The 12,771-nt window shown below is 49.3% G+C and overlaps 1 protein-coding gene across 2 annotated transcripts in view; it reads left to right on the top strand.

Moving 5' to 3' along the window:
- CDH3 (cadherin 3) overlaps positions 1-11,047 on the top strand; it is a 107,136-nt gene extending 96,089 nt beyond the window's left edge. For both annotated transcript variants that reach the window (XM_037025288.2, XM_017656380.3), the window contains 7 exons: positions 621-862; positions 1,243-1,388; positions 2,147-2,371; positions 5,367-5,573; positions 7,815-7,945; positions 8,341-8,487; positions 10,180-11,047. In XM_037025288.2, coding sequence (XP_036881183.2) covers positions 621-862; positions 1,243-1,388; positions 2,147-2,371; positions 5,367-5,573; positions 7,815-7,945; positions 8,341-8,487; positions 10,180-10,389 — 1,308 coding nt within the window. In that variant the 3' untranslated portion in view covers positions 10,390-11,047. The remainder of the gene's footprint in view (positions 1-620; positions 863-1,242; positions 1,389-2,146; positions 2,372-5,366; positions 5,574-7,814; positions 7,946-8,340; positions 8,488-10,179) is intronic.
- Positions 11,048-12,771: the final 1,724 nt, after the last annotated feature.

The following is a 12,771-nucleotide window of genomic DNA, read 5'->3' on the forward strand; positions in this document are numbered from 1 at the left end:
GCTTTGTGTCGCTCTGGAGACTCTCCTGCAAGTGGTGTTGTGGTCTCTCCAGAACAGCCATAAACAGCTCTTGGGAAAGGCCTGAACAAATCAAATTACCAGCTCCCCTCAGAAGTTACATTCCTAGAAAATTCAGCGTATATTAAAACCACACCAAAAATTTGGTTTACATGTCAAACATGTCCTAGACTGTAATTACAGACAGACTTTTCACAGCCACCAATACATGAATGTCCAAGGGGATATTGGCAAGTCACACAGGATATGGGACAGTTCTTTGGGTTCCTGCCCAAGCCTGTAAATGCCAGTGGCATCCCCGATTATTATGACAACTAGAAATGCCTCTACAGGTTTCTACAACACCCCTTCTAGTGTGTAACCACCCCATTTCTAGGGCTTGCTGGCCTGGCTGCTTTTGGAGCGATCTGAGCCCCACTGGATGTCCACTCAGGAAGTGCAGTGGCTTTAAGGGATGGGTGGGGGAGGGGGATGTGTCTTTGCTGGTGGGAGCCTTGAGCCCCCTGCTATGGGCCCTTTCCTCCTGGCATCCTAGCACTGCACAGGGCCTCTGCATCAATGCATCAATGGCGGCTCGTGTCCTCCCTCTTTTTCTCTCCCAGGGCTTGGATTTTGAGGCCAAAAACCAGCACACGCTGTACGTTGAAGTGACCAATGAGGCTCCTTTTGTGGTGAAGCTCCCAACCTCCACGGCCACCATAGTGGTCCATGTGAAGGATGTGAATGAGGCTCCTGTGTTTGTCCCACCTTCCAAAGTCGTCGAGGTCCAGGAGGGCATCTCCATTGGGGCGCCTATCTGTACCTACACTGCACAGGACCCTGACAAGGGGAATCAGAAGATCAGGTATATGAGAGCTGAGCGCAGATTCACCCAAATGCCCTGGTGCTGTTGGGTGGGTGGGTTGTTATGACCAGAATTTGTTTTACTTATAAAGACTGTTAACTATTTCGAATATTACCTCTGCACAGGGCCTTCCCTTCCTGCCCTCCCTAAGGCTGCGGCTGAGCAGAGGCCCAGGGAACAGGTGTTCTTGTCCCCTCTGTGTGTCCCTGCTGGGTGCCTCACCTGCTGCTCAGGCTCCCAGTTAGGGCTGGGGTGCATTTTCTGCATGATCTGGCTTAAGCCTAAGTCCCATGACACTGTCTGCCAATTGGGATGAAGAGCATTTGATACCAAAATTCTGAATATTCTGGGTGTAACTCTTCTCAACTTCTCTGCTCCAGCTACCACATCCTGAGAGACCCAGCAGGATGGCTAGCAATGGACCCAGACAGTGGGCAGGTCACTGCTGCAGGGGTGTTGGACCGCGAGGATGAGCAGTTTGTGAGGAACAATATCTACGAAGTCATGGTCTTGGCTGTGGATGATGGTGAGAGCTCCCTCCCAGCCCGTCCACGCAGACACTGGGGGGCCCATGACTCAGGCAGAGTATGGTGTGGGGAGGAGTGTCAGCAAACCAATCTGGAGCGCCAAGAGGTCTTTCAGGGGAGTCTTTTAAAGACTGGTCCTAGGGTTGGCCAGTGATGATTCTGATTTCCCTAAGACCCAAGAGTTAGCAGATATCCTGAAGACTCCTTTCAGCCTAAGTGTGTGGTTCACTGAGTCCTGAATTAGTCTGTCAGTTTCCCCATGCGACTGATTGAAAGGGGCTGCCTGGAAAGTGCCATGTTGATTAGCGATGTCACCCCATACAGGATTGGGGGTTATGTGATTGCCATGTGTCTCTGCTTGACACATAGCGAAAACCCAAGGCCTGGACGGGTTAACAGGGCTGTGGAAGGAAGCCTCCCTGAAGCTGATCAGCAAACACTGCCTAAGCCCTGAGGGGGCCAGTGGGTTTTGCTTTATGATCGATTGGTAGTGGCTGTCCAGATGAAGTGTCTGCAACTGTGCTACGGTCAGTTAGTAATGTCTGCTGTGGATACAAAATGAGATTGATGGAATAATTGCCATGTTTTGACATCACTGGTGGGCTCTGTAGTGAAGTAGGGCATGGAGGGGCTTCAAAGGTTACAGCTGGGCAGTAAACAGGAGGCTCCCTGGGTCTGATGGGGTAGGGCGTAGGGGATTCATCACCCCAACCATGGACGGATGCTGAGACGGTGTCATATGTGTAATTATGAACAGGGGGCCCTCCCACCACTGGCACAGGAACCCTCCTGCTAACACTTATGGATGTCAACGACCATGGCCCAGTCCCCGAGCCCCGACAGGTCACCATCTGCAACCAAAGTCCTGTGCCCCAAGTGCTGAACATCACGGACAAGGACTTGTACCCCAACACCTCCCCTTTCCAGGCACAGCTCACACACGACTCAGACATCTACTGGACAGCCGAGGTCAATGAGAAAGGTAACTGAGCAGTGATAGCAGCTGGGTGTCTGCCAGGGCCCTGCGCGCACTCCCGCCCCAGCCTTGTGCGGGTCACCAAGGGAATGGGTAAGCCTTTGGAATTGCCCAGGAGCCCTTAGACACCATTCTAGCCCGACCACCTTCTTGTACAGTTGGATAAATGAAGCTCAGAGAGAGAGGGCGTGACTTTGTCAGTACCATGTGGTGAGAGCGTTGGGACTCTAGTGCGGTGATAGTGGACGACACACACTGAGTATGTGTATTGTGTGCTAGACACCCCTGCAGGTGCTTTACAAAAAGAGGTGACTTTGCCCTCATGACAGCCCTAAAGGAAGGCCCTGCTGTCATACACATGCACACACACGTGCACTCATTTTACAGATGAGGAAACTAGGGCTTACAGGAGGTTCAATATCTTGGCAGAGGCATTATGGCTAGAAAATGATGGCACCAGAATTTAAAGCCAGGCAGTCTGACTGACTTACCACGATGCTCTGCTGCTACCATTTATTGAACCCTGGCTATATTGGACCATTTATTGGACCCAGGCAGGACACTTTTTTCCTTATTTAATATTTCTGCCACCCTCTGTGGTCAGTATTTTTATCCCTATTTACAGATGAGAATGAGGCCCAAGGGCACAGAGTGGGTAAGCAGTGGAGAGGAAGTTGAAGCCAGAGACCCTGGCCCCCCCACACCCCTGCACCCAGTCACCTCCCCATCTTTTCTCTTTCCCGTCCCCCACCAAGCTTTTCAGCCTCCACTCATTTTTAAAGTTGTCACAGGACTGGAGGACGGGTCTTCCTGGCAGCAATGGGTGAGGACCCAAGTGCGTGGGGAAGGTGGGTCCAGCCCCAGGTGCCAGTGAGGTCCCAGGAGAAACACTGCCCACTATTTAATGTCTCCCCCGTCCCCTTGGGGCTGAGGTCCCCCAGGATGGAACTGGGGAACCAAAGAAACCAAATGCCCCGTGTCTATTCTGCCACTGAGCCCAGGCCAGGAAGGGCCCAGGAGGCCTGCTTCAGACACCCATATTGTCTCATTTGCCTGATTGCTGTGATTCGGGTCTGTATATCCCGCAGCTTTCCTTTGGGGAACATAAATTGGTCTCCTGTTCCCCGCTTGTGGCCTACAAGCCATTTTTTTCCTTCTCTGACCTTATCATTCACAGAGGGTACACTCTGGAGCCAAAATGCCTACGGTCAAGACCTGACTCCTTCATTTACTAGCTTTGTGATTGTGGGCAAGTTACTGATCCTCACTGTTAGGTTTCCCTATCTGTAGAATGGTAGCTACTTCCATAGCATTGCTGTGAACATGGAGTCCGTGGAAGGCATCCTGTCTGGTATATCAGTGCTCAGTAGTTGTGAGCAGACACCTTCAGCACCACTGTTTCTCAATAACAACTACAGATACGGTTCTCAGTGGGAGCATTATGGCCAAAGATCGGGTGCCATTACTTGAAAATGGTGTTCATACCTGGTTCGTGGTTTTAACTTAGTTATTTTCTACCTGACCGTGTCCCTGTTACCAGGGGAATTAACCCAGACTCTACCCCTGTGTGATCTTGGGCTGGTTACTTGACCTCCCTAAGCTTCAGCTTCTACATTTGTAAAATGAGGATGACAGCGCCTGCCTCTCAGAGCTACTGTGAAGCCCAGAGCAGGGCCTGGCCCATGGTGTCAGTTCGGTCACCACTGCCATCAGCACCATCATCATCGTCATCACCATCAACTGAGAAATGGGCCCTCAGATGGGAACAGGGTAGTTGGTCGGGAGATACCCCAGGTTGGCCTTCCCACATGGTTGGCCAAATGTGCAGCCTGCAGAGCTCTCTCTGGGCACCATTGCTGATTGGCAACGGGCTGAATTCTCCCTTCTGGCCTTTTAACTGAAAGCGGCCCAGTGAACATGCAGAGCCTTTGAACTGAAAATGGCTTGAGGTCAGTGTTGAAATACACCAGCAAGCCTGAGAGTGGGCAGGCTAGAAGCATGGGGTTGTTTTTTATTGCCCCGTTGACTGGGGGACCCTGCTGGCATTTAGTGGTGAGGATCTGTAATGCTTAGAAAAGTCCTACATGATGAAAAATAGTTCCCCCAGCTAACAGCCCCCTCCTTGAGAAACTTGAATCTAAACTGAAAGCCTTTCTTCAGAGAGGCTCCTGACCCTGTATTTCTCACCCACAAACATAGCTCCCCTCCTCACTCCAGGATTGCCACACAGGCTCCCCAGAACAGGCCCACCGTGCAGGCCATGCTGAGGTCTGGCTTCTGCTCCATGACTAGCCTGCCACCCACCCTGGGCCTTTGAAAGCCACTTAGCACCATGCCCACTGCAGCCTGATTTCCAGCATCCCTGAACTTGTATGCCGTCAGTAATGCTGGGATAACACAGGGTAACATCCCCTTTGATCTGCTTAACAATGACAGTTCTATCACCAAGGCATGTGCATTTGGATTTATTAATAGTTGGTGCTCACTCAGGACAGCATATCAGGTATTGAAATTCCGTCATATAGTTGAGGTATAAACCTACCAAAGCAAGAGCACAATACTGCAATAATAGTAGTGAAGTTTAAAATAGGAAAACAGGTGGCCAGTAAATGTGAATATGGAAAGACTGGGTTAACTGTCTCTTAGGAAGAGCAGTGTATCCTGTTTGAGGCAAAGAACAATCTAGCAGCAAATAGTGCTGAGAAATTACTGGCCCTGCTTAACATGACTTTTTAAAAACTTAGTATTTGAAAAATACTGTGATTATTGATTTTTTAAAAAGAAAATGATGAACTTATTCTTCTATCCCAATAATCCTTTCCATGATGGTGAATTTGGCTCTGGCCAAATATCAGTCTTTAACACTTGGCATAGGGTGCTTTGGGGCCGTTTCTCCCTGTGGAGTGGATGCAGGGGCTTTCTCCCCAAATGTCCACTGTTGTCATACCCGGTTCCTGCCATTTGTGGTCTCCTGAGCTGAATAAAGGCCTATCCATTCCAGGAGACACAGTAGCCTTGTCACTGAAGAAGTTCCTGAAGCAAGACACGTATGATGTGCACCTTTCTCTGTCCGACCACAGCGACAAGGAACAGCTGACAGTGATCAGGGCCACCGTGTGTGACTGCCACGGCCAGGTGGAAACCTGCCCTGAACCCTGGAAAGGAGGTTTCCTCCTGCCTATCCTGGGGGCTGTCCTGGCTCTGCTGTGTGAGTACTAGCGTCCTTCCCCCTCTTAGCCGGAGGTGGTTAGGAGACCTGGTTCTACCCTGAATTTCTGGAATTCAGGGGCCGCCAACACTGCCCATCTGTTCCTTTTAAGTTCTAGGAGTGTCTTTCAGTCAATAGATGTTTATGGGCTTCTGGAATGTGCCAGGCTTTGGGGACAGTGGGGGGCAAACAGACTTAGCCACTCTGTCACCTAGAGGCTAGAGCAGCGGTTCTGAAAGTGTGCTCTTCAGACCACCAGCATAAGCATTACCAGGAACTTATTCAGGAACTTAGGGATGGACTCCAGTGATCTGTGTTTTATCAAGCCCTCTGATGCATGATGCATAGAATTGGAGAGCCACTGGTCCAGGGGATAGAAGTGTTTGGTTAAAAACTAATTCCTTTCCTCTGAAGATAGAACCTATCGCATTTTATTTTCACACTCTCTGAATTGGTCCTGACACAGAAAACACATATTCCATCAGATGTGAATACAACAGCAAGCTGTAATCAATCCATGTACTGTGCACCAAGCACTATTGTAGGCACTTGGGGGCACAGCACTTAACAAAACAGACCAATCCCTGCCCTCATGAAGCTTACTTTCCAGTGCAGAGAGAGAGGACAACAAATAGTCTGGCACAGAAAAAAGGGTTACTATGGAGAAAAAGCAGGGGGAAGAGGTCTGTCCTTCTAAGTAAGGTAGACAGAAAAGGCTTTGCTGAGAAGGGGATATCTGAGTAAAGACCTGAAGTAAGGAAGCAAATCATTCAGATATCTTGGAAACAGCAAGTGCAAAGGCTCTGAGGTAGCACTGTGTTTGGTATGTGGAAACAGCAATGGCTGGAGTGGAAAAAGCAAGAGGAAAGAGAATAAGAGATGAGGTCAGAGAAGTGATGGGTGTGGGAAGCATGATTTGGGGGCCTTGTAGGCTAGTGTAAGGACTCTGGGTGAAATGGGAGGTCATCAGAAGTTCGGAGCAGAGGAGTGATGTGATTTGACTTGAATTTTACAGGATTCCTACTGCACAGACTGTAGAGGGGCAAGGGTAGAGGTAGGGATACCTTTGGGGCCATTGCCATAATCTAGGGGCAAGTTGATGGCTGGTGGCTCAGACCAGGATGGCAGCTGAGAAGGTAAGACGTGGTCATACTTTCAAAGCAGAAACAATTCAGATTCATATGTGGTATGAGGAGTAGAGCCACCAAGGAGTCTAGGCCCTGAACAAGTAGAAACATGGAGTTTCCATTAACCAGTTTGGAAAGGACCCTGGGAAGAGATTTGCCAGGCAGTCCGAATGGAGTTCTATCAGGAGGCAGTTAGGCACATATGCTTTGGTGCAGGTGAGAAGTCCAGTCCACTTCCTGCCTTTGCCCTAACCCAGTAGGAAGGAAGTGAGGAGGGAGATGTCACAGTCTAGCCCACCAAGGGTGTGCATCCTGAGACCCCATGGATTCCCAAAGAAGGCTAGGGCTATTTGTCTGGCCAGAGAGACAGTGGTTCTATCCAAAAAAGAGATGAAGGTAAACAGTAGCTGTGTCCTCCTGAATTGAACAGCCACAGAGAGGGCCAGCGACACGTTCTTCATATGGGATTAACTGAGGGTAGCCATGGCATTTAGGGAGAGCAGCCAGGCATTAGTTGGCCAGTCCCTTTCTTAAAATCCCAAAACAGTATTTGCACCTAAGTTCAGATTATTGCAATATCAAAGTTGAACCCTTTTGCTTTTAGCTTTAAGTCTGTGGCTAATTCGGGGACACCTATGGACTGAAAAAGAGTCTTGTTGAAAAGTAGCATCTGCTGAGAGAGTCCCATCCCCACAAAGGAGGATTTCCTTAAGGGCCAATGCCACCAGTATGGAAAGGGGGGCAGTAAGCATACAGAACGATAGGTGGGGGCATGCTGCTGGGGGGAGGTGGTGGTGAGCTGAGAGCTGAAGGGTGAGAGCTGGGAATGTGCCTGGGAGGGTTCCAGGTGGGGAAGGAGACCAGAGGACGATCTGAAGGGGGAAACTGCTGGGTATATTTGAAGGACTCCAAGGTCAGTGTTCTAGACCTGGATGGGGGAGGCAGGGGCTGGAGCCGGGCAGGAGCTTTGACGGTTGGGATTTTCCTAGGTGCATGGGAGCCATTGATGTGTTTCAAGCTCTGGTTACCCAGAGGGGGGGTATCCAAGGGTTTGGAGTCCTGGGTGGCCGTGTGGTTGCTAGGGGTGAATATTCATGCCCCCCAACTCTGCTAGTTCTCCTGCTGGTGCTCCTCTTGTTGTTGAGAAAGAAACGCAAGGTGAAGGAGCCCCTTCTGCTCCCAGAAGACGACACCCGTGACAACGTGTTCTACTACGGTGAAGAGGGGGGTGGCGAGGAGGACCAGGTGAGACACTGAGAGGTCGGGTGGCTGGAAGGGATGCCCCGGGGCTGCCACTGACAGGGGGTGGTTGGGTCAACCAACTGACCGTGTTGGCTCTGTTGCCCAGACACTGACCTGAAGCGTTGATCTTCATGCAGGATTGACCACCAGCTCTCCTCTTCTGAGAGCATGTCTGGTCTATTGCTGTAGCCTCTCTGGTCCCTTTGACCTTGAGCCTGCTCTTAATTTGGGAGGAGAGGATATGGAAACCAGGACTTTCAGAAATCTCTGACATTATCTGTCTTCTAAAACCTACCCATGAACCAGAACATCCGAATGGTAGGGAAGTGGGTGAATGTCAGTGGTGGGAAAGAAGGAGGGTCCTTTTTAATCCCACACTCTCCTTCACGTTCACCAAGGACTATGACATCACTCAGCTGCATCGGGGTCTGGAGGCCCGGCCGGAGGTGGTTTTCCGCAATGATGTAGCGCCAACTTTCATCCCCACTCCAGTGTACCGTCCCCGTCCAGCCAACCCAGATGAAATTGGCAACTTCATCATTGAGGTGAGGCGTGGGGCCAGCTTGGGGCAGCCCTCTTATCAAGAACCAGTATGGGTTTGGAGTCTTGGCTCTCCGTTCAAATCCTGACTCCACCACTAACCAGCTCTGTGACCTCTGGCATGTTTGAGTAACTTCTGGGTTTCTGCTTCCTCCTCCATAAAACCGTAAGTTGCAGAGCAGTTAAGAATAGGTTAAGAATCATTTATTCAACAAATATAACAGTTGTTAAAAGAAAACCGGGGAACCAGACTATCTGGGTGTGAATTTTTCAGGATCCCAGGTGATTCCAATGTGGAGCCAAGTTGAGGATGCTGTGTTTTGGTTGCTTTAAGGTTGGATGAATTAGCATCTTAAACTGGGCTGTGCAGTGGCTCCCAAACTGCCTGCACATTGGAATCCAGGGAACTTCAGAAACTACTGGTGCCTCAGACTCACCCCTAAGACTGTGATTTGATGGATCTGGATGTGGCCTGGGCTTTGGAATGTTTTAAAGATTCCCAGGTAATTTAAGTGTGTGAGCCACTAGCTTGGCACTTAGTATTTGTTAGGTAATGATAATTATTGTTGCTAATAGCTGGGTGTCACCGTTCTGAACTCCGGTCACACATTTACTTGGTTCATCTGAGAAACCTTGACAAAACATCAGTGCCTGGGACCCAGACATCCGTTGTTTTTTTATTTGGCTCTGATACATATTTTTGGCTCTCCAAGGAAATCAAATGTACAGCCAGGATTGTGAGAACCACTGAATCCTAAGAAATATGTGATAGGAACCTAGCATGGCCTGTTACCTTAGGAGCAATCAGGAAATGGAGGTTTTTAAGGGAAGGAAGAAGGAAGGGAGGATAGATTGATGGGTAGGGGGGGGTGTGAGGAAGCAGCAGTGGGCAGAGGGCTCAGTGTGCCATCAGGATTCCTCCTGGCTTGAACCTTTCCATTTACACTTCTTGCCTTCTAGAAATAGCCTTGGGGATGAGACTCTGTTCCTTAGCCTGAGCATATCTGAGAGTGCTGCGCACAAACAAGAGCGTCTGGGGAAAGTTTCTCAGGGCAGCTGGTTTGAGAAGATGACTTGGAGCTAAATTAAGTATCTGGAGCTTTTCCCTCCAGTTAGACAAAGACAGCTTCCAGAATGTCTGAGTATTGGATTGTTTTGTAAATACTATCTCATTTAACCCCCCCTCTGCGGGGTGATTCTATCAACTCTGCATGGTGGAAGTCTGTTGTTATCCTCATTTTGTAAATGAGAAAATAGTGTTCGACTATATGTCGGGTACTATTCTAATAAGTAGTTTACCTATATTTAAATATATTCATATATTCCTCTAAAACTATACCTAGTCTCCCCATTTTAGAGATGAGGTAAAACAGCACAGAGAAGTTAAGTGATCTGCCCAGAGTCCTAAAACTAGAGAGTGTGGTCTGCAGTGAGTTCTCTTGGAGCTGTCTGACTTCAGAGTCCCTGCCCTTAACCACTGGCCTGTCACCCACAGCAGCTGCTCTATGCTGGGCCCTGTGCTAAGTGTTCATGTGCATTATTTCATTTCAACCTTCAAAACCTTAAGGGAGGGGAGACATGGCTCCGCAGATGAAGCAGTGCTAGCTTGGGGAGGTGAACTCACTTGCCTGAGCTGTCGCAGCTGCCGAGTGTCTGACCCAACCGGCTGCTCCTAACCACCTGCTCTGTCACCACAGAACCTGAAGGCAGCCAACACGGACCCCACAGCCCCACCCTACGACTCCCTGTTGGTTTTCGACTATGAGGGCAGCGGCTCCGATGCCGCCTCCCTGAGCTCCCTCACCTCTTCGGCCTCTGATCAGGACCAAGACTATGACTATCTGAGCGAGTGGGGCAGCCGCTTCAAGAAGCTGGCGGACATGTATGGTGGTGGCCAGGACGACTAGGCCACCCTGTCAGCGGGTCCAGGGACTAAACATCAGGCTGTGGCCGCATCTCCAGCCTCAGCCAAGGATTCGGGAGCTTGTTGGGAAGTGGCCTTAATAACTTGGAGGAGAGAGACCTCAAGTCTGATATTAAGGGGTTGGTTTCTAAGCCTTTGAGTGGAGAGACATGGGCAGTTGGATCTCAACACTGAAAACCTCTCAGCCTAGGCCAGGGTGGCCTCAGAGGCTGAATTTCTGGGAGTCATTAACCTGCTGAAAGACACCCAGCCCTGTGTCCTGAGCCTGGACTGACTGACCCACCCTCCTGCCCCCAGAATGGCATGCTCTCTGGAATGGACCCTTCTCTGTAGAAAGAGACCTTTTATATTGCAACCTGGATTTTTTTTTTAATGCTGTTTTGAAAAGAGGCGGGTCCTCAACCGTCCCCTGGAGCCCTCAGAGGCCCAGGCCAGAGCTGCACGGTTCCTGTGCCCTCATGCATTGCTCTCTGATCTCCAGGCCCCAAGACCTCCTATTTGAATGGATTACTGCGTTTTTATACTGAGCGCGACTAGGTTGCCCTTTATTTTTTATTTTCCCTATTGAGTGCTGTAGATGAGGAGTGACGACAATCATGTAAATGTACTAGAACTTTTATATTAAAGGAACTTTTCCCATAGGTTCCAGGAGAGTGAACTTTTTTTCTAATAGCTGTTTCATTGACATATGGTTCATATACCATATGAGTCACTCACTTAAGTGTACAATTCAATGATTTTTTAGGATTTACAGAGTTGTGCAAGGGGAGTGAGGGTGTTTGACCCTGCTGGCTCCACCCTGACTTCCTTCTGATGGCAGAGGGAGCTCAGCATTCATTTATATGCCCAGGTGGACCCAGGTGGAGACAGACCTGCCCTCCTTTCCCTACAAATTACAAGCTGCTCTTCAGTGGGAGAGAACTACTAACCCCTTTAGCCTGGGGCTGAGCCCTACCAGCACTGCAGGCGATGTGTTTTCTGGGACAGTGGCTGCTCACTTGATTAGTATGGTAAGTGAAGATTTCCTCTTCTGTGCAGTGGGCTGTTTCAAAAGGCATGGGTTGGGGAGGACCTGGCTGTGCTACTTCCTAGCAAGTCACTTCTACTTGCCTCAGATTTTTCATGCATAAAATGGGGAGTTTTTATGGAGATGAAGTGAATGAATATCTGGTACGTGGTAAGTGCTATTTGTGTTCATTGGTAACAGCTACCATTTATTCAGTACTTTCTAGAGCCCAGTGGCGCTAACTTCAATTATTTCCATTAAGCAAATCTTCCCAGTCACCTTCTGAGGGGATTTTTCCTCCTTTAAAGAATGGCCTCATTGTATTTTTTTAAAGGCCACATGGTCATCATCTAAATCAAGCCAGATAGAAGATTAGAGGACCCACCCAGGATGCCAGTGAAATTGGAACATTCCTAACAATGGCACAGGGGCAGGAATAAGGATGAAGAGACAGGGATAGAATGATTCCAAGTATGCCTTCGTTTAAGCAAAGTTTTAACATTTTCTTTGCAATGCACCAAAAGAAAAGAATCTGTTGGGAAGCCGCAGGGATTGCTAAAGTTGAAATGTTTCCTTCCTGTAAGAGTGACTAACACCTTAAGGCAGTGGTGCCCTGGACTGGCAGCATGAGCATTACCTGCTGAATCAGAAACTTTGCAGTCTGTTTTAACAAGCCTTCCAGGTAATTCTGTCGCAGTCAAGTTTGAGACAAGGCCCTGAAGGAAGAAGCTGAGGCTCAGACCCTGGATGCAGAAATCAAAACAGAGCAGAGCAGGGTGAGAAACCTTCCCACCTGTCCTTGGTCCATAGCATCTTAGCCTGAAGGCCAAGGCTGCCTCCTGCGTTTCCCTTGAACTGCAGCCTCTGGCTCCTGCAGCCTGATTCCACTCTACCAGGAACCTGCTGCTTTTGCTGATAAGGTGGGAGGATTAGGTGTCTCAGCCAGCAAACACCTGCTGCCCTGTATCTTAAACATCTCTCTGAGAGGTTTGAATAAAGCGTGAAATCCTATCTTCAGCAGAGACTAATAATAAAACCAAACAGCTACTGTTCAGGCTGGCCTTCCTCCCCTGAGATTTTTGGAGGGCGTCAAGGAGTAAAATGGCCTTTCATAGCCACACCTGGCCCCTGGGATAGATCTAGATTCCCTTGACGATGGAAACAGCCACCGGCTGGAGTGATCTGTAAAGAATGAACCCGGGCTCTGTGAAGGGGATGGATAGTACATCACTCACTCTGGGCCTGCTTCTCATCTGCAAAATGGGATCTTAGGACTCTGGTCTTAAGGGCCCATAATAAGAACTCAAAATATTTGCAGCTGGTGAGTCCCTAGTGCTAATTCCTCAGAGTGGGCTCTAA

This window comes from Manis javanica, chromosome 17 (assembly GCF_040802235.1).
Source record: "Manis javanica isolate MJ-LG chromosome 17, MJ_LKY, whole genome shotgun sequence".
NCBI lineage: Eukaryota > Metazoa > Chordata > Mammalia > Pholidota > Manidae > Manis > Manis javanica.